This window comes from Lactuca serriola, chromosome 8 (genome assembly GCF_051521515.1).
Source record: "Lactuca serriola cultivar US96UC23 chromosome 8, Lser_US96UC23_V15, whole genome shotgun sequence".
Taxonomy (NCBI): domain Eukaryota; kingdom Viridiplantae; phylum Streptophyta; class Magnoliopsida; order Asterales; family Asteraceae; genus Lactuca; species Lactuca serriola.
Genome location: NC_136415.1, coordinates 286133615 through 286156795, shown reverse-complemented (window position 1 = coordinate 286156795; position 23181 = coordinate 286133615). Strand labels below are relative to the sequence as shown.

Here is a 23181-nt window from a genome sequence, read left to right as displayed (position 1 = left end):
ATTTCGGCTAGAAGTGATTTCGGTTTAGGCATGAGATTTCAGTCCATCAAAACCGAAATCTCATGGTTTTTAATTCCCAAAACCGAGAACCCTTAAAGTAGGGTATAATTCATACTTTAAATCCTAATTATTTGACTTTTAGTTTGAATGGTTTGACTTTTATTGACCCGAAATAGCCGGTTGTCAAATGGCAGACAACAACCGGAGCACAGAAAAAGGTAGTCACTCGAGATGACAGTAGCGATGGACGTGGCTAGGGTGTAGCACCGACGAAACAGAGAAGAAGGGTCGAACCTGCGAACGACAGCAGCAGCATCAGAGGAAAAAGGGTATCCGCTCTTGGTCTTCGCCTTCACCAGCGATAGGAGTGAAGACGTGCTGGTTGACGGCTCAAATTGTCGGCAAGAGTATCGGTAGAGAACGGTGGTCGCTTGGTGGCCTTTAGCTGGTCGGAAAAACGAGCGGAATGGATGGTGGCGGCTGAAAGGTCACACATGGTAGCTGCCTTGAGGGATAGGTTTAGGGTTTGAATGAAAACCAAGGGTTTAGGGAGGTAACGGGCTTATGCCCCGTCCATTTCAAAAATTAAGCATTATACACTTTCAGCCCTCCCTCACAAATCCTTTGCATTTCGAGTCCAAAATTTACTAACCAGCCCCTATCATCCAAAAATCTATTCATAACTAGTCCATATGATACCATTTAACCCTCAATATCCAGATATATAACTTTTAACTCTCATAGCTAACACTGATTCCTTATTACAGAGTTAGGGCTAAATAAAATAAAATTTACATCTTGGGGTTTAGGTTTTATTATTTATTTAATTATTTTATTTAAATTTCAAATGAAATGTTATAGAAAACTTTGGGATGTTGCAGTTAGAAAGCATAATTAATCTTAATTTATGCTTGGTTGCTTAAGTTGATCATAGGAAAGTAGCTATTAAATTTATTATTCATAGTCCAATTTGTGCTAATCACCCTATACTTCTGTTTGGTGAAGATGAACCCGAATCTTATGTGTTGATTTCGATTTAATGGATGTTTTATGTTGATTTAACTTATGTTTGATAATCAAAATCCTATCATGCTTAGTTCTAGTCTTTAATTGACTTGGTATTATTTTAGTGTAGTAGATGATCATGCTATTCCATGAACTTGTTTTCCTAGTGGTTTATGATCATTAAACTGCTAGAGCTAGGGTTAAATAAATCTTAGATTAGGTAATTAAAGCTTGTAACTTAAACTGTGTTAAAGAGCATAATTGGTCCATAATTTGTGTTTGGTTGCTTGACTTGATCATAGGAAAGTAACTATAAGATTTATCATTCATAGTCCAATTCTTGCTTATATCAATTTGGTGTTTAACTTATGCTTAAGCATTGTATGGTAATTCATAAGTTGGTACTTCTAGGTGTTTGATCATAATATTTAATTATTTAACGAATTGGTAATTAATATAATTCATCCACTACAATCAACCATAGGAGAGGGGGAAACCGGAACTATACATAAGTACTCTTTAATCTTGAAGTAAAAATCATTTTCTTTGCTTACTTAGTTTTAATAGTTCTTTGAATTGAATTAAGTTCTTCTGATCTTGCAAAATCAGTAAAAACCTTTTTTAAAGTTTGTTTCTTAGTTTAACTAATAGTAGTTATTTTTCTAAATTGAAATTTCGTTCATGTATTCGACACCCCGACTTACTTAAGCTATTTTATAATCCGACTAGGTACATTGCCTATAGGTGCATAAATTAGTTAAATAGTTAGGTTTATAAATTTAAAAGTTGATAGGTATTTTTGTGCACATCAAAGGTCAATTTTCATGCTTGGCATCATGTGAGTTGCCACATCAAATTATTCATCGAATTTATTGAACCATTCATTCGGTCAGAAGCATACGAATCAAAAATAGGCACGGCTAGGATTGGAGCATCAATAACGTATATTTTCTTTTTCGTTCTTGAGAGCCATTTTCAAGTTATACTATTTGGTAAAGGTTTACACCATTAATCTTATCCTTCTCGATTAGAGGATGCTGGGATAAGTTGTTAATTACAAATGTTATTACCATCATGGGCGTGTTTGGCAGTGACACGGAGTGTTTGAGAGCTTCTAGCGTTTGACAAAACGTTTTGTTTTGAACAAAAAGTCTCGTTTGGCACTACAAGTTTTTAGCATTTAGTTTAAATAAAACGCTTCAAATCTAAAAGTTATCTCAATAACTTTTAACAAAACGCTACCCGCTACCAGCTAGTTTTTGTCAAACACATCATATAAAAGTTTTAATAGAAATTCAAATTTTAGTATTGTCGATAACCCTTAATAAGTTTGTTACCCTTGTATTTTCTTGTGATGTGTGATGATTGTTATGCAATTTATTTGTTTATTAAATAAAAATTATGATTTCATAAATGTGATTTGCTTAAATTCATATATTTAGGTTATTCATAGAGTTTAAACAAATTCGATTCAAACCTGTCTAATTTGCCACTTGTAATCTACTTTCTTCCGATTATGTTGTGGATGTGTAGAGATGGCTTATCGGATTGTCCGCTATTTTAATGGGCTATCTTTGTCCTTTTCAAATCTTTTAGAGATGCTCAATTCGATGACCTGTGGAAAAACCATGCAAAAAACGATCATGACTCTTATTTACTCCACGATATGGGTGATTTGGAAGGGGAGGAGTGTGTTGGTTTTCATAAATGAAAGGCAAGCAATGTTGACTTTGATGGATGATACTAGCATTAGTATTTTCGGTATCAAGTGTAGATCTAAGTTTACAAAGATTGATTGAAATGTATGGAGTATGTCTCTCTTTTCGAACTTTTCTTGTAATTTGACTTGAGCTCCTCACTTAAGTCTTTTTTTCTTTTAGTGCTAATATATTTGCTCTCCGTTAAAAAATAAAATAAAATAAAACCTTGTTATATACATGATGAGAGATCTTAGTGGAACCATAATACACAATTAAATTATGGTACATCCAGCAAAGTAGTAACTGAGAGCTTGTATTGACGATATTGATTGGCTACTACATCACAATGCGTTCATCTAACTGGAGATGGATAAACACATAATCAAGGACCAAAGAGAAGATAAATAAAAAGATTGAATATGATAAATACAATGGCATTCTTCAATTAGTGGTACTCATTGAGCTTATGTTCTAACAATAAATTTCTGTGACATATGTTTCTTTTTTTCCTCATTACATGTTGTCTACATAAAGTTCCAATAAGTGATGTTTAAAGATACAAGAAAATGACAATACACTTGGAAAAATGGAAAGACAAAGATAAATAAAGACAATTTCGTAAATGTTAATTGTTCTTTTTGCTATTTACAAAAACGAAGAAACATCCATATTTAGTTTTACTCATTATATGTGTATTTATGCAAAAAAAAAAAAAACTATTTTTTTTTTACCAATTTATATACCAATGTTTCGTTTTTTTCCAATTTACGCAACTTGCACGAACTATCCAACAATGTTTCAACTAATTAGACATGTTAACAAAAAATATGAAACTACATAAGCAACATACTTTACTTTTTACCTGTAATAGCAACGTACTTATGGGTACAAAAATATAAGTATTTATAAAAAATAAAGTACATTGCCCATATTAGTAGTAGTTGAAAATTAGAAGTAAGACTTGTAGCGTTGAGCCAATCCAAACATGCCAAGTGTCCCACCAGTGTGAAGCATCACCACTTTCGCACCACCTTTTTTTTCCTGTTGACTAAGTTGACTTGCAAGCTCCCATGCAGCCAATGTATATATTGGATCCACCAAAACACCCGTTTCTTTAGCAATCTGTTGGCATGCTTCTATTTCCCCTTTCAACACATTCCCAAATCTGCATTTTAAACAACAAAACATTCCATCATTCCAAAAAAAAAAAAAAATATAGTATAATAATGTAATAGAAAGAATCCAAACATACTTTCTTGGATGCTCACGTTCAACCCAATGTACAAGTCCACTATGCATAATAATAGGGAATCCAGAGGATCCACACAACTCAGATATCAAATGTTCCTCATGTTTTCTGTATCCTTCAATGGTGTCAGCAAGCATCACTGAAGTTATTTCCCATGGAAGTCTAGCAAAAAGTAGAAACAAAGCAGTATTTTTATTGGTTGAAATTTTAAATATATTCATTTAAAATAATTAAACCGCATACCCTAAACACAAGGCTCCAATTCCTAAACCAACAGCTGTTGTTCCAGTGCCAGAATCCACCACAATTTTCAGAGGTTGACTTTTTCCAAGTATATGATCTTGTGACAAGTATTTCACAAGGCGAATCAAGCCTAAGAAGTCAAAAGTCAAAAGTCAAAAGTCAAAACATAAGATAATTCAAGATAGAGTTATGACTTATGAGTTGACTTCAAGCTAACCAGGTAATGCAATGGCATCTCCAGCACCTTCATTGATAATTACTATCTTCTTTGAATTTGAAGGCTGATCAAGGTTTGACTTTGTTGACTTGTGATTTGTAAAGGAAGACTTGAGTAAATCATCAAGGCGTATGATAGTCCCAGGTATTGAATCAGCATGTGATGTCAGCATTTCTTCCCTTTTAGCATATACAGATCTTGGAACATATGTGACATTTCCATATAACATGGAAATCAAATTGTAGCCTGTAAGAATTTGAGGTTGTTCTCCACGTAAAAGTAAATGTGCCTTTAATCCTCTCTCTGCACAAGAAACAGCTGAAAAACACACAAACACAAAATCAAGAATTGTAATCTGAAAACAGATTGAGGAACATGAATGTAAATGTAACATACCAACAGCTGCAGTATGTGCACTTTGGCAACCTCCACATGTGACCTATAAAAATGGTGTAATTGAACTTCAAGACATCACTTGCAGAATCCCAGATGGCCTATAATCTTTCATATATTGGTAAAGAAGTTTAAAGAGAAATGAAAACGTTTAAATTTTTGGATTATTTGAGAGGAGATGTTATCTTATTCTTACCACATCGGTTCCTAAATGATCTTCAATAAGCGGAAGCAATGCATCCAGTTTCCTGGCCTTGTTACCATTCACTAATGGATGCAACAAATCATCACGAACAATGTAGAATGATGACTGATCATTGTGCCATTCCGTTAGATTCTCACCCAAAGAAGGATGTGAGTTGTTTGAAAAGGAAACGTTCCCAAGTAGTTTAGAAGTGGGTTGTGTTTGTAAGCGAGAAACGTTTATTTGGTGAACTTTGGTGTCTGGATTCTTCAATGTCCATCTTCGATCCAAAATTTTCATCATAAACTCTTCCCTCGTCGAACTGGAATTGCAGACAACCTGGAAACAAGTAAACAGTAAATCCCGATGAGCTTTTTCAGATTTATAGAAATAAATTTGTTATAGATTGTTCAAATTAGAAAATTTAAACCAAATAAGCCTAGCTAATTCAAGTTGTCGGAGTCAAATGCAAAACTAATTACCCATCTTAACTTTGGGAAATTCAGCGTTATTTAGAAAATTTTGTGCAGAAATACAACATAGCTTCTTTGTCAACTCTTGAGTGATGACTAATAAGTTTAGCTTTTCACTTATTAATCTCCAATTTCGATGAAATTTCATATTACACATGATATTGATGGAATTAAGATCGCTACGAAACAAACTGTTAAAGTTGCATAGTCTTTAACAAAAAGGGAAATAGACACGCTCGAACCTGGGGATTAGTTAAGGAGCATTGTGAATGAAACTCGGGTCTGAGGGATAAAATTGGAGGTTTTCTTTGAAACATAGACTTCATTACGTGCATCAAGATTTGCCTGTTTGCCCTAGAGTAGAACGACGAGATTTGCAGTGACGACGACGAGTGAAGGGAAATGGAATGGGACGATAAGATAAAATAAAAGAGAATTTCAAACATTTTTCACAAAATAGTTAAAATTTTGAAAAAATGCAAAAAAAAACCCAACCAATTTTTTATATATATATATATATATATATATATATATATATATATATATATATATATATATATATATATATATAGACAGAGAGAGAGGTGGATTCAATTGAAAAAATAAAAAAATGTTGAGAAATGGGGGAATCATTCTCAGCCACTCATTTTATTCAAGCATAAAAAGACACGGTGACAAACTTGTAAATATGAGAACAACCTTCAATCTCAAATACGTATCTGTAGTTCAAACTCATTCATCGTTCATCGTCCAAATTTCTTCTCCAACTTTAAACAATCATTCAGATTTCTTCAATTAAACCATCATCAACATCATCCAGTGCTAATCAATCATCGATCTTCGTCAATAATCAACACGATTCAACAGTTAACAACAAAAATTTGTTTTTGGTTCTTTTAATTCAACCTTCAATTGTGCTTGAATACGATCAGATCGTCAACATCTATGATTAATTATACTCCCAGCATTATTAGATCAACATCATCGATAATCAACAAAAATCCACTTCATATCATTCATTCAACATCGATTATCAAATAAAACTTGAAAATTGAGGTTAGAAAAATATCAAATCGTTTTTTTTTTTTAAATTTCATATAATTCTCTATCAATCTACTCTTTTGTAAGATTTAAATGGTCAAAATATCATGTTTTTAACATTTTAAAAAAAAAATTTATATGCACTCTAACTGTTTGATGAAATGCATGAACTAAATTACCACGTTATATTCATATATGAATATGTTTTCTCAGTATATGATTATTAAAACAAAAAAACAAATATGCAAGTCTGTATGTTATTCATATGTGAATAACATATAAAAATTATATATATTTGTGAAAATACCTTGTAATATTCATATGTGAATATATTGTGTATTATTCATATGTGAATATACTGTGTAATATTCATAAGTGAATATATCATCTAATATTCACAAATGAATATACTATGTAATATTCACATGTGATATACCATGTAATACTATGTAATATTCAGATATGAAAATATTATCTAATATTCATAACTGAATATATCATCTAATATTCACAAGTGAATATACTATGTAATATTCATAAGTGAATGCATCGTCTAATATTTAAATATGAATATACTATGTTTATTATATGCTATATTCATATATGAATGATACTTAAATTATAAAAAAAAAAATTAATCATAGTTTTTATTAATAACTGAATAACGAATGTATTGTAGTAAAAACCTGATTCATTTTTATTCACTTATAAATAACGATAGCTGAAAATATAAAAAAAAAAATTATTTTATCTTAAAACTATATCAATATGGATGTCTATTTGTAGAGAATAAAAAATCATGAATTTTGGTATATTTAAAATCATTTTTTGATAAAAATAGCTTATAAAAATTTAAAAAAAAAACGAAAAAAACTATGTTTTGTATATATTAAGTAATGATTAGCATAGTTTAAGGAAATATGTTATGTTGGAAAACACATGTGCATTCGTTTCCCATTTCCACCGGTACATTGGAGGATTTTGCGGCAAAAATAAATGATTGGCTGAGAATGATTCCCCCATTCTCAACCTTTTTTTTCTCAATTGAACTCTCCCCTATATATATATATATATATATATATATATATATATATATATATATATATATATATATATACTAGTTTATAACCTGTGGGAACCACAGTTACAAACTTAATTAAACTTTAATACTAAAAACTCAAAATTGTTAATCAGTTATTTTAAATAAATTATTAATTAAAAGATTTTTTAGTTATATAAAATTATAATTATTGCTTTAAATAAATATGTAAAATTCTATCACTTTATAATTTGTGTTAATATATACTAGTATATATATATATATATATATATATATATATATATATATATATATATATACTAGTTTATAAATATGTATATATATATATTATATATATATATATATATATATATATATATATATATATATATATATATATACTAGTTTATAACCTGTGGGAACCACAGTTACAAACTTAATTAAACTTTAATACTAAAAACTCAAAATTGTTAATCAGTTATTTTAAATAAATTATTAATTAAAAGATTTTTTAGTTATATAAAATTATAATTATTGCTTTAAATAAATATGTAAAATTCTATCACTTTATAATTTGTGTTAATATATACTAGTATGTATATATATATATATATATATATATATATATATACTAGTTTATAAATATGTATATATATATATACTATATATATATATATATATATATATATATATATATATATATATATATACTAGTTTATAACCCGTAAAACCACGGCTACAAAATTAATTAAACTTTAATAGTTAGAACACAAAATTATTAATCAATTATAATCGTTAATTTAAATAAATATGTGAAATTATATCACCTTATAATTTGTATTAATTTTATTTAAATTTTTATTGCATTGTTATTAATTTATTGTAATTAAAGTGAAATTTTTAAAATTTGAAATAAAAAATTAATAGGTTGACAAGTGACATGCATTAATTAAGAGGTTTAATAGGGTGACACATGGCAAAAAAAAAAGAATAAAATGTGTATTAATTAAGCGTCCTAATATAATGACACATGTCAAAAGGATATTAAAACTATTCTTTTATTAGAATAGGTATATATATATATATATATATATATATATATATATATATATATATATATATATATATAGAAAAACCCTTATATTATTTTTATGTTCAGAAAAAACCCTTATTATTATTTACGTTTCAAATAAAACCAATTCGAAAATTGTTAATAGAAATGATCAGCTAAGAATATGATATAATATACATATCCCTTATATTTCTTCGATTGTATGCAAAAACATGTCAAACTGACATATATTTAGATTACTTTCACTCGATTGTGTTATCTATATGGTTAATTTTTCTCTTCTTAACTAATCGTTTTTATCCCAAATTAAAATCAATGTCGTATTAAAAAAAAAATGTAAGAAACATTAGATTTTTAGTTGTCAATTTCTCTTAAAAACCTGTATCTTGGTCTTTTTCAAATGGTAACTATTAATATAAGGGTTTTTCTAAACATAAAAATAATATAAGGGTTTTTCTGCATATACATGTATAATTGGTTGGGCTTTTTTGTATTTTTCCCTTAAAAATTGGATTTTTTTTTTTTCAAAATTGCCAGAATTTAACTTTGATTGACTACTGTTTTGGCTACTCTAGATTGGGAATTTGAAATTCAAATTTCGGAATCTAGGGGTGTTTGGGATTGTTTTTAGAATGAATTTTAACTTTTTACTTTTTCAAAAAGTTAAAAAGATGTTTGGGTAATAGAAAAGTTCTTTTTAAAATGACTTTTTGTATAGAGTAAAATGAAGGGTTTCAAAAAGTCACAAAAACCTGACTTTTTGTGACTTTTTGTAATTTTACATGTAAAAGTTAAGTTAAAAGTCATTTTGCTATTCCAAACACTTTTTAAAGAGCTTCTTTTACAAAAAGTCCTTTTACAAAAAGTCATTCTACAAAAAAGACTTTTGATGTTTAAAAGCAATCCCAAACACCCCCTAATTTGAAAAATCCGGACCCTCGACTTTATTTCTGATCTTACTCCGACATTCTGATTCGATTCCGACACGCAACCCTAACGTTGATTCTGATCTCCGACACGTAACTCTTTACTTCGACACGCAACTCCGACATGGAAGAAGACCACTATGACCCCATTATTTTACGGGTACATTACTCACTTCAAAAACTTAGTTTGTTTATTTGTATAACGTGCTTATTCATTTACAATTATTATTCTGAAATGTATAGAACACCTCCGGAATGAACTGAAAACGTTCCAGAGTTTAAATTATAGATGTCATTGTTGTAAAACCAACTGAAAAGTAGTTTAGATGTTTGGTTATTGTTAATTTACATTGATATGTATTGTTCCAGATCTTAAAATTTCATTTCGGAAGCCTTCGGAATGCGAGGAACTATTCCAAAACATGAGGAACTGCTCCAGAACACTAGGAACTACTTCGGAATATTGGTCGGTTTTCGTTTCAGAATGATGTGATAACACATTTTTTGTTTAGGCAAAAACACGGCATGGTTTTTGATGCATCCATTACACTGTCTTGTAAACCCAAAATCGGCGGGCAAATTCTTACGACATTCAGAGACAGACCCGAATGTAATACTATGTTCCGAAATACATGTTTTGGGAGGTGGTTAGACTTCCTAATGCAGGTGGGGATCCTTTGCTTCTACATTACGTCTTCTGCCACGAAGTTGTCACAGACCCTTAAAGCCAAGTAGAGGAAATGGTTTTTGAGATTGAGAGTTACGAACTATCTTTCGGGAAGAACGATTTTTTTCTCGTCACCGGCTTCCAGTTTGGTGACTATTTTCCTGCTTCTGCATCCGGCGCCACCTTCTATTCTCGTGCCATTCCTATGGTCCCAAGGATGTCTTGGTCAAATTGGACGATGTTATGAAAATGTTTAAACATTCACTTAATGAGTTATTGAACGAGGATGCAGTTCGTTTATGTCTTCTATACCTGTTAGAGAAGGGTTTTAATGGACAGTTTCTTAAACAATCTGTTACACAAGAGTATTTCGCTTTGCTATCCATCTTGATGAATTCAACAGATATAATGTCGTCTATTTTATAATTACTTATTATAATTACTTATCGTTACTAATATTTTTTATACATTTAATTGTTAATTAATTCTTTATGTGGCATATATCCATGGGGAAGGATAATTTGTGATCAATTGTACAAACAACTAGTTACTTTATTCAATAAGGTTGACAAGCATATACATCCAGACAAACCGAAAGAGAAACAACCTCAAAAAATGACCTACACCCTAAACGGGTTTTTATACGCTTTTAAGGTAAATATATGATGAAATTTTTATTATTATTTTTTCTTTGCTAACATTGTAATAATTATTTATTTATTTTCTAACATTTATATATGGATTCTTGAGACTTTTCATGTGAGCAATTTATTTGGTACCCGACAAGCGAATGTGATCCCTCAGGCTGTTGCATGGTCAAAACTGATGGCTTTACAAAAGACTCACTACACCCAATTTTTACAAATCGACGACGTATGGTTACTTAATTATTTAAATATTTTTTTATAATTTATTTTTATTTTTAATTTTATAATTCTATTAGCTGGATAATAGACTCGTACAGAAGTTGGAGCCGACAGAAGCTGAGAGGATTGTTGAATGGTGGATAGTTTGCTCGGCGTGGATTGATTACCTTAATTTTCCCGACACTAAAGTTCACATGACACCTTCACTAACACTATCACCAAAAAACTCCCCTACCCATGAGCCTCGACAAAAGAAGGCACGGATAGATGTTCCATCTCACCAGCCACCACCACCGTCGGTCGCTGACCTACCAATTAATAAGGATCAAATTATTACTAACTTGCAAAACGAGGTTTGTCGGTTAAAAAATAAGCTCAGTGAATGTTGCAAGCAATTAAGGTCACACGATGAGCGTTTAGCAGAGCATGATGCTACATTAGCCAAGCTTCTATAACTTATCAATAACACTCCCAAATATGATTTTGGTACTACAGAGTATAATGACAATGACTTATGGACCATGATTATGGGTCTGGCACACCCGAAAAGTCATTTCATGACGGCCCTGAGCAGCCATCTGGATTTATTTATTCGTTGGATGTAAAAGAGATTTTGTGTGATCAATACAAAATGCACCTGATGGCACTACAACGTTCTATGAGCCAAAAAGTTATGTCTATGTGGTATAATTCATCAGGGATACAAATGAAGAGGAAAGGTGTTGTACGACAACATCCAACACCGTTAGATAATCTCTTAGAACTTGCCATGCACATTCTTTATAGCACAAAGGGGTGGTTCGGTGTTGTTCACTCACCGTTTTTTTACTGCTATTCCGACGATTGAATTTTGGACACCCTTATGTGCGGATAGTCACACAGGGTGGTTGGACATCATGTCGTGGATCTCATTGTTGGTAGAGCGTAGACAGGATGAAGCTCGATGGACATTTGTACTGACAGCTTTCAACACTGATATATTTGACCGAAGTGACATGGTTTATGGATCCGTTTACCCATCTTTGGGCGAACTATGATATGGTATAATTGTGTTTGGATTACATTACCTAAGTATGTATGTACTATAATGTTATTTGATGTTTAATTATTTCTAACCTTTTTTCTAGCTTTCCATCCCAATCATTATACCAATTTCCCACTGGTTTTTGTATGCATTGAATTTGAAGACATTCCAAAAGACAATATACGATAGTCATTGGAAGAGCGGCTACTTTACAGAAACCAAGGATTGGTTTATCGGTATGCGAGCCCACATCCACAAATTGCTAGTGGGTATCAACTATTGGGGTACTGAACCAAATGATTCAATCCCACTTGAGAATTTTAACATGACCCTCGAAAAGGAGTCACAAGTACCAAAACAGACTGAGAGTAGAGGAGATTGTGGGGTGTTTTTGTGTTGGTTCCTAAAAGCGTTGATTACCAGGAAGTTGTATTCTATAGACGGTCAAAGCAGTCCATCAGCTATGTTAGATTGTGGGGTAAAGTTAATGTTGTCATTGATGCTCTCAGTTGGAAAGTCAATCTTGAAAGAAAGAGGCCAAGAGCGTTGAGAATAGAAGTTGTCTCGACAATTGTGGAGAGTATAAAGAAAGCTCAATAAGAAGCTTCTAAGAAGAATGACCGAAAGGGGGAACGTTTGGGCAATACGTTAGTGTTCGGCATAAACAGCCATGGACTGAAGGTATTCCAAGATCGAATTTGGGTGCCTAAGACAGGAGGAGTAAGAGATCTTCTGATGAAAGAAGCTCAGAAAACCATGTACTCAATTCATCCTGGCAGCACAAAAATGTATAGGGACCTAAAACCCTACTACTAGTGGCCGACGATGAAGCTCGATATTGCAAAGTATGTGGCCGAGTGTGTGACCTGTGCAAGAGTTAAGGCACAACATCAGAAACCATATGGGAGTTTAGAACCTTTGCCTGTGCCTATGGGTAAATGGGAAGACATTGCTATGGATTTTGTCACTAAGCTTCCCAGAAGAAAGAATGGTCATGACATGATTTAAGTGGTCGTTGATCGCTTCACTAAGAGTGCGCATTTCATAGCAGCCAACGAGAAATGGTCTATGGATAAGCTTGCGAATTCTTATGTGAAAGAAATTGTGAGGCTTCACGGTGTTTCGTTAATAATTGTGTCGGATTGTGATAGCCGTTTCACCTCGAGGTTTTGGAAAAGTCTACGAGAGGAATTGGGTACCAAGTTGTGTTTGAGTACAACTTACCATCCATAAACTGATGGTCAGAGCAAACGAACGATACAAACGCTTGAAGATATGCTAAGAGCATGTACCCTGAAATTCCAAGGTAACTAGGATGAACATTTACCTTTGGTAGAATTCTCCTACGATAATAGTTTCCACTCGAGCATAAAGATGGCACCTTATCAAGCCACTTACGGATAAAAATGTCGTATGCCGTGTTGTTGGATTAAGGCTGGGGAAAAGCAGTTTATGGGACCTGAGATAGTCCATCAAACTGCTGAAAAGTTGAAAATAATTAGGGAGAGAATATTAGCAACTCAAGATCATCAAAAGAGCTATGTTGATAATAAGCGAAGACCGATGACTTTTGAAGTTGGAGATTCGGTTTTGCTTAAAGTCTCACTGTGGAAGGGACTTATACGATTTGGTAAAAGGAGAAAGTTAAGTCCAAGATTTATTGGACCGTTTAAAATTCTTCAGATGATTGGGAATCAAGCTTACAAGCTCTAATTACCCAAAGAACTGAATGGAATTCATAACACTTTCCATGTGTGTTATTTGAGGAAGTTCACGGGAGAAGTTCCCGATATAATTCCAATTTCTGAGTTAAGAATTGATGAGAACAAAAGGTTAATTGAAGAACCAGAGGCAATCCTTGACTGAAAGACTAAGAAGTTGTGACGCAAGATGGTCGAATTAGTGCTTGTCCGTTGGAAACATACAAATGTGCCAAATCTCACCTGGGAAACGGAGAATGACATGATGAGTGGCTATCCACATTTGTTTGTTGATGTGTGATTTTGGGGACGGAATCATCCTAAGAGGGAGAGAATTGTAACACTCGTGTTTCTAGGCTAGGCATTAATGATGATGTAATAGTCTAGGTTAACCTTTGTAAACCGTTGTGAAATAATAAAAATGTATTATTTTGAGTGTTATGTGTTTTATGCTTAATTGTGTGATTTAAATGAATCAAGAACAAGAATAAGTGTAATAATAAAATATTATATAAGCCCGATATCTATACATGAAGTTGTAGTGGTCGTTACGATGATTCTGAAAATATAAAGAATGCCGAAATCCGAGTTATAACGAAGAAGTTATGACCTGTCAAAGTTTCGCGACAGAACCGGTACGACACTGTGTAACGTAAATCGTGAATTTACGATAGAGCGATATTTAGTCTTAGTGATCTAAACGAAAGTCGTAGGATACGTTAAACCAAGAGCACACATGAAAAGATCGTCTAAATCTGACTTCGCATGAGGAAGTTATGACTTTTTTAAGTTTCGACTTAGCAGTATGCAGCCCAAAGTTCGAATATGAGATCGAGTGATTTCTAGCCGAAACAATCTAAACGAGAATCGAAGATCTCGTCGATATTAGTCCAACGGTGAAAAGACAGACGGAAACGGATGTCAGATGAAGAAGTTATGAATTTCTAACGGAGTTTTCCTGTCTCGGCCTACTAAAAATAATATAATAAAAATAAAGTCAAAATTAGCCGACGGAGTCTAAATGAAAGTTGTAGAGCATAGTTGACGTGTGATAAATTGATGAGAGGTCTCGATGTTGTTGTTGACTTAGTCATCTAGCGGAGTATGGATGACGACCACGAACTCTTTCTAGACAGTCCAGTGGAACGCTGGCAAAATCATAACTTGTAGGTGTTTTGAACGATGTGTTCATCGGTGTACTCTATCCTCCTCTTGGTTGCCTTTAGGGCATCTATTGTTGAGGAAACCCCTTTGCAGTAATGTTCAGCCCGATGAAAAATCCTAGACTAGGTCCCTCGTGATAGTTGTTGTTTTAGGGACGTAAAGTTAGGATAACAGGAATGAGTAATCGGGTTATTGTTGGTTGGTGAAAATTAAATATAATTATTTATTGTGGGTTGAAAACCCTATATGCTCACCAGACTCCCAAGTCTGACCCACTCAATTTCTTTGTATTATAGGTAGTGGCGCAAGAGCATAAGTTTGAGAACTTGTGAAGATATTTTTGTTTATAGACCAGTAGTTGTATGTAACTGGGTAAGGTCTATGGTTTATTGTTTATGTTTTTGTATCTGTATCAGAACATGACATCCCGAGTTTTGATAAATAATGAAAATACACTTCTTTAAGAAATGTTTTGATAAACCTTATTTTATCATGTATTGTTTTGGAGACAAATTCCGCAATTCTTTTAAATCAATGGATTTACTCTGAATTATTTTAAAAGCATAAATGAAACCGGTTTTTTCTGGCCGTGATTTTGGGATGTCACATATTTCAAGATTCCATCTTTATATTTTAAAGAACATAATAGGCCGTGGCGAGGCTATGTTATGGGAAGGTGGGTCACTTGACCCAACTAAAATTAAAATGTTTATAACAAGTTACATACAAAAAATATTAAGACCTACCTTAAATATTTTGAGGGACCTAGCTTAATGTGTTTAGTAAAAATGAAAGGAAAAAAAGATATCATAAGTGAGATTAAGTAGTTTCACATCAACTCTAAGAAAAAAATAGTTATGGAGTTCTCTATTATAAATAAATGTTTCTTTTTTTTTACATTTGTACAACATAAGTTTGCTCATGTCTTATTTAGACCGTCTAACTCCAAATATAAGTTGTTTTTAGTAAAAAAAATGACAAATTTAGACTTAGTCCTCTCAACACCAATTCATATACATGCTAAAACTGTTATTTTTCTGGATGAACCGTTCTAATTGAACCTAATTGTTTTTAACTAACCCGGTTAAAATCGGTTAGCGAACCACATGATATACTATTCTAGACTCTCCACTGATAATAGGTTTTTTTGGTTCATGTTTTAGAGGTTGAAAATGAAGTTTCAAAGAGCTCTACAAAAGGTTTTGTGTTGGACTGAAGAGTTTTTGGCGGGGTTTGCAGATTTTCAGTTTTAAAGTTGTAACTAACAAGGTTTGTACATTTGTAGGTTTTAAGATCTACGTAACTTGAAGTTGTAAAAAAATCAATTTTGAACAAGATAATGCTTACGTGTGTTTATAGTTTAAAAAAACAAGTTTACAATTTCCATTATTTAAAGTTGTAATAAACGAGTTCACAAATTTACACATTATTAATGAGTTTTTGTAATGAGCAAAGATGAGAAAGATCGATGAGTAACAAAAGGGTTGAATGTTCTTCAAAGAACATGATGTGACAACCCAAATTTGTTGCCGTTACAAAATCCCGTCTTCACTAACGGAATTCGTCGTTATATATTATTTTCCGTAATGGTTGGAGTCGTCAATAAATAAATATCTAGTTATTAATATTTCTTGATATTATCATAAATGATTATAATTTGTAAGTGTTAACCCCGTTTAACCAAATAGAGTTATATTACTTTTCAACCACTTCACCCGGGTAAAAAGATTCAACCCCGTTAAACCTTAGCATCGGGTAGCCGTGTACCGGGTGCAATACCCGAGGCATATACAATGAGAGTGAACATCATTTGAACACTCTTTTACCACTCATTCACTCTCTCTCACTACTTTCTCTCTCTAGACCCGAACCCGACTCCAAAACCGCGAATTCCGGCTTCCAAACGTAAGGGTTTCTTCCCTATCTTATTCTAAACATATTCTATTGCATTTAAAGGTCAAAAATCATAAGATTTAGTGGATTAAGGGAGTTTACGGCCTAGAAAGCCTCTTAGGCTGTAAACACCCAAAACTTGGCCAAATGTTCCATTTTCTTTTCCTTTAAGCTTGGATATTAATAAAGGAAATAGCCTAGATGAGTTTGGACATGAAAACACAAGTTTTTAGGACCTAAAAGGGAGTTTACGGCCCAAGCTTGTGCTTAGGCCGTAAACACCAAATTTCCATGCTAATTTGCCTAAAAAACTCATCTAAGGCATGTGGGAATTAGGTTATGACCCTAGGAAATGCTTAAGGCCATTAAACAACACATTTTAGACCCTAAAAGAGGAGTTTACGGCCAAGACTATTCTTGGGTCGTAAACACCCAATTTCCTTGGTAAAAAGTCCCAAAAACTCACCTAAGGCCTTCTAGAATTTAACTAGGATTTAAGGGAGTGATTTGGACCATTTAACAATCCATTTTGAGGGACAAAATGGAGTTTACGGCCCAAGCACAAGCCTAGACCGTAAACTCCCCCAAGTGACACCAAATGAAGGTTCTAACCCTCCAAATTAGTCCTAGGCATTTACTAGAAACATATGGAGTTGATTTGAGGCCTTAACTTGCACTTTTGGAGGAGGACATGAGTTTACGGCCAAGCCTAGGGGCTTACGGCCGTAAACTCCCAAGGAGTGGCCTTTGGGCCGTAAACTCCAATGGAGTAAACTCTTGGACTCCCCTGTAAACCCCTCTTGGCCTTGTACTACTCCCGGGAACCCCTTCTAAGCCCTAAAACCCCGAATCGATGCTAGAATGCCTAAATACTTTAATGAAAAGCATAAAATGATTAATTTCTTGTAAAATACATATTTCATATGACATTAGGGTCCTAAAAGGTGCACAAGTCGTTATTTGGTACAAAACGCTCAACCGACACTTTCACCCGATTTACGCGATTTCAGGTGAGTTCATACCCCTTTAATGAACCTTTCAAATGTTTTATATGTTTTAGGGGGGGATACAAGTCAATTATACATGTTTATGGAAATTTATACAAGTCAATTATTCATGTTACGGAAATTAATCACATGTGATTCACTATCCGTAGTTCAAATCACATGTGATTTACCACTATATTTTATAAAAAGGATTTTCGTTTTCAAAACTATTTTGGATAAAAGATCAATTTTCTAAATGTTCCCTTTTGACAAGATTTTTATTAAATAAATTCCTTATAAAATGTAACCACACCAATATATTTATATAAGTAAGACTTGAAGGACTTAGGACCGATAGCTCGCCTTATTTCCTGTTCTTGTTTGATTGTGGGCTTAGGGTAGTTGTTATCCGTCCGACTGTCGTTGATTTCTTAGTTATATATCATATATATTAGTGTTGGATACGAGTATTTTCAGTTCATTTGATGTTGAAACCACTAAACTGACAAGAATCATACGCACTAAGTTAACTATAATAGGTATAGTTATGGCCACTATTACTCGCTATAGCTACTACTCTACACACTATAATACACTCTATTACGATACTATACACTAATAAGAGAACACACTACGAGTTATACAAAAGACTACTACACTATAATACAAGAGAAAGCACCAATAAGGAGATAACACACTAACTCACTACGAGATTCTCTATTCGCTACGCACTACCCCCAGAGTTTTCCGACAGGAAGACGACGCTATATATATAGATCTATACGGGGAAGACGCTATTACATCCCGACTGTTAACTACAGTCTGAGCCGTACAGGCCCAGGGATGCCACTACTGCGTTACACTGTGCATGACCGGGAAGGTCATGGGGTCCTCTACTTCTCACACTATCGGTAACATACAAGAAATACACTACAACTACACTAAAATACTAAACTAAAAGTTAAGTTAATATCCCGAAGTAATCAAGAGTCTATCACTAAAGGAGTCAGACGATGATCACCCGATCCCTTTGGATGATCATCACGCTGAAGGCTTCTCGGATGGCTCGAGCTCCGAACCAGAAGTTAACAACCAACCTCCTGAAGCTCCGAACCCTAACCCCCGTCCGGCATTTCAGGGTCCCACCCCTATGTGGGCCATATCCTTGCACCGATGGAGCGAGGATCAGGGTCAGCCCTTACCTTACAACGGAGACCGAAGCTTCTACAACATAAATGAAAGAGGATCAGCGGATCGGGTTCTTCCCATCATGATCCGGAGGATTGCCAGGAATGTCGAGCAGGGTCAAGCTGCTATTGGTCGAGTTGTAGAAGTGGATGCCAACTCGAATCTCAACACGGTTCGCATCCGCGAACTCGAAGAAGCCATGGACAGGACAAGGAGGACCAACGAGGCTCTGCAGCATCAGCTAGCTGCATCCCGAGCCGAAGTTAGGGAACTCCGAGCACGTCAGAGGACTCATGATCGACACCTTCAGGAAGTCATGCGTCAGATAGCGGATCTGAGGGTTCGCCCAACAAGTAATCGTCGCTAGTAGAAGACGTCTAGTTACCTCACTCTTTTTTTTAAAGGACTAGCCTTTCCTCTCTATGTTCCGTAGATCTCTTGTCTGTAAACATTCCTAGCTTAAAAATACTCTAACTAGACCTCTAAACTGCCAACATTTTCTTTATGGTTTGTGTAAGACCTACTGTTAGGTCAATTTTCATGAACTTGTGTTACATCGTTAATACCAGTATATTGGCAGTTGATTACTCTATTGCTATGACTCTCATTCTGATCTTGGATTATGTTGATTTAATCCATGAAACACTCTATTCATATTCGCAATAGACTCTTACTATTGCTATCATTTCTATGGCTTTCCAGTGAAAGATGCCTCCTCGAAAGCGTCCAAGCCGAGGAAGACCAGCAACTCAAACCCCTCCTCCACCACCTCCTCCTCCACAGTTCGACCCAGTGTTGTTCCAAATAGCGGTGACCGCGGCTGTGACAGCAGCCATGGCCCAAATGAACTCTGGGGACGCGAGCGGTGGAAACTCTAGATTTGGGGAAGTCCACCAAAGAGTGCAGGGATGCACTTATAAGGACTTCATGAACTGTAAACCTACCTTCTTCGACGGTACAGGAGGAATTATGGCACTATCCCAATGGTTCGAAAGAACCGAAGCTGTGTTTGAAATGTGCTCTTTCCCCGAAGAGAGCAAAATCAAGTTCGCAACTGCTACCCTCACTAACAGGGCCTTGACATGGTGGAACGGCCATGTCAACGCACTCTCCCTGGTCACAGCCAATGCCATGGGCTGGGACTAAAAGATCTCATGAGAGGGGAGTACTGCCCTAGGGGCGAAGTTCAGAAACTTGAGGAGGAACTCTGGAACCTCAAGATGAAAGGGACTGACATAACAGCTTACACGGCCAGGTTCTGCGACTTGGCGGCTATGTGTCCTAACATGATCCCATCCGAAAGCAAGAAGATTGAACGATACATCTGGGGTTTAGTGCCCCCGTATCGAGGAAACGTTCTGGCCTCACGCTCTACCACCTTCGACAGCGCTAAGGAATTGGCCCAGAGTTTGATCAACCATGAAGTCTCTTCCACTCCAGCAACAGCAACCCCCACTACCACTGCACCACCCGATTCATCTGATAGAAAGAGGAAGCGATGGGATAAGAAGAAAGGCAAGAAAACTCAAACCTCCTCCAAGGACCAGCAAATCGTGGCGGTCCATGCTGCCACTACCCCAACCGCACCAGCCCCGCCAAAAGCTTATAGCGGGAATCTGCCCATGTGTCCCAAGTGCCCTTTCCACCACAACGGCCCCTGCCGTGAATTGCAGTGTTCCAACTGCGGACGGAAGGGCCATACGGTGCGTTTTTGCAAGGCCCCTCCCAAACCTATTTCTCAAGTTCCGGGTTCAGGAGTGACCCCGACGTGTTATGGCTGCGGCGAAGCTGGTCATTTCAAGAAGAACTGTCCGAAGACTACAAATGCTGGGGGAACTGGAAGGTTACTCGCTATCGGTCACAATGAAGCGGTAGCGGATCCCACAGTGGTCACGAGTACGTTTCTTCTCAACAACTCTTATGCCTGTGTCTTATTCGATAGTGGTGCAGAAAGAAGCTTCATAAATCAAAACTTTAAACAATTACTCAAAAAAACCCCTCAACCACTAAAAGAAACATTCGTCGTAGAAATGGCTAACGGGAAGACAGAAAGCTCTAACGAAATCTACATAGGTTGTACCCTCACGTTAGACGATTACCCATTTTCAATCGATCTTATACCAGTCTCAATCAAAAATTTCGATGTCATTGTTGGTATGGACTGGTTGAGTCTTCATCGCGCCGATATCCTAGCTCCGACAAAGCCATTCGCCTACACCTTCCGAATCACGAAACCCTATTGATATATGGAGATAAACCGAGTACGAGCCTTCGTATCATCTCCAGTATTCAGGCTCAGAAATACTTGCGCAAGGAATGTCGCGCCTTTCTTGCTCACGTCGTCGACACTAGTCAGAAATCGAAAGATCCAAAAGACATTCCCGTTGTATGCGAATTCTCTGATGTTTTTCCAGAAGACCTTCCAGGCCTACCTCCCAAACGTCAGGTTGAGTTCAGAATCGACCTAGTCCCAGGAGCTACTCCCGTAGCTAAGTCGCCCTATCGTCTAGCGCCTGCCGAAATGCAAGAACTATCCGGTCAAATCAACGAGCTGCTCAACAAGGGTTTTATAAGACCGAGCTTCTCACCTTGGGGAGCTCCGGTCTTGTTCGTGAAGAAGAAGGATGGATCATTTCGGATGTGCATCGATTATAGGGAACTCAATAAACTCACGGTCAAAAATCGCTACCCTCTTCCCCGTATCGACAACCTATTCGACCAACTACAAGGAGCAAGTTACTTCTCCAAGATTGATCTTAGATCCGGGTATCACCAGTTACGGGTACTTGAGGAAGATGTTCTGAAGACAGCCTTCCGAACCCGTTACGGGCACTTCGAGTTCGTAGTAATGCCCTTCGAACTGACTAACGCCCCCACAATATTCATGGACTTGATGAATAGGGTGTGTCGTCCATATCTAGATCAGTTCGTCATCGTCTTCATCGACGATATACTCGTCTACTCTCGAAGCGAGGAAGAACACAAGGATCACCTGTGACGAGTCCTGGAAACGCTGCGATCAGAGAAGTTATATGCGAAGTTCTCTAAGTGCGAGTTTTGGATCCGAAGAGTTGAATTCTTAGGACACGTGGTTAGTGAAGAAGGAATCCACATGGATCCCTCCAAAATTAAAGCTATTGAGAACTGGTCAGCACCGAAGACGCCTACAGAAATTCGTCAATTTCTAGGCCTCGCTGGCTACTACCGCAGATTCATCCAAAACTTTTCTCGGATTGTGAAGCCTCTCACTATGTTGACACAGAAGGGTGTATCATTCGACTGGGAAGAGAAACAGGAGAAGGCATTCCAGACCCTGAAGCAAGCTTTATGCACCGCACCGGTATTATCTCTTCCCGAAGGGACAGAGGATATCGTTGTATATTACGATGCATCAAATCAGGGGCTCGGTTGTGTCTTGATGCAACGAGGTAAGGTCATCGCCTATGCCTCAAGACAGCTAAAGACACATGAAGTGAACTACACTACTCACGACCTTGAGTTAGGAGCGGTCGTCTTCGCACTAAAAATCTGGAGACACTACTTGTATGGGACGAAGAGCGTGGTGTACACTGATCACAAAAGCCTCCAACACATACTGAACTAGAAAAAACTCAACATGAGGTAGCGTCGATGGGTCGAACTACTCAGCGATTACGATTGCGAAATCCGATACCACCCGGGTAAAGCCAACGTAGTAGCAGACGCCTTGAGTAGGAAGGAGTATTCGGGACGAAGAACCAAGTCATTGACAATGACCATCCGTTCGCATCTATCTGCGCAGATCAGGGAGGCTCAGCTGGAATCCTTAAAGCCGGAGAATCTGACGGGAGAATCCCTGCGCAGAATGGATAAAAGTTTGGAGGTCAAGGGTGACGGAGCCTACTACTTCATGGACCGAATCTGGACTCCGCGCCATGGAGGTTTTAGAGACTTGGTCATGAGGGAAGCACACAACACTCGCTACTCCATCCACCCAGGTTCAGATAAGATGTATCTGGATCTCAAAAAGCTATACTGGTGGCCTAACATGAAAGCGGAGATCGCTACCTTTGTGAGCAAGTGCCTTACTGTTGGGTTTTGAGCAATCTAACACTTCCTAAGTGTGCATGCAACCCTAATAAACCTTGGATCTATGTTTTCTTCTAAAATAC

General features: G+C 35.8%; 1 protein-coding gene across 1 annotated transcript; it reads right to left on the bottom strand.

Moving 5' to 3' along the window:
• Positions 1-3533: 3533 nt before the first annotated feature.
• Positions 3534-5895, bottom strand: LOC145070647 (Pyridoxal-5'-phosphate-dependent enzyme family protein). Its single transcript, XM_079017602.1, has 7 exons — positions 5707-5895; positions 5004-5330; positions 4811-4853; positions 4415-4732; positions 4198-4327; positions 3958-4116; positions 3534-3870 (listed from the first exon to the last, which is right to left on the bottom strand). The coding sequence occupies exons 1-7, from the start codon at positions 5797-5799 to the stop codon at positions 3654-3656; spliced, it is 1287 nt and encodes a 428-aa protein (XP_078873728.1). The 5' UTR covers positions 5800-5895; the 3' UTR covers positions 3534-3653.
• Between the last annotated feature and the right edge of the window lie 17286 nt (positions 5896-23181).

Coding starts and splice junctions, on each gene's coding strand:
- LOC145070647 (XM_079017602.1), bottom strand. CDS start 5,799: ATGCACGTAATGAAGTCTATGTTTCAAAGAAAACCTCCAATTTTATCC. Junction 4,854..5,003: donor ATCATTTAGGAACCGATGTG/GTAAGAATAAGA, acceptor CCATTTTTATAG/GTCACATGTGGAGGTTGCCA. Junction 4,117..4,197: donor ATTGGAGCCTTGTGTTTAGG/GTATGCGGTTTA, acceptor ACTTTTTGCTAG/ACTTCCATGGGAAATAACTT.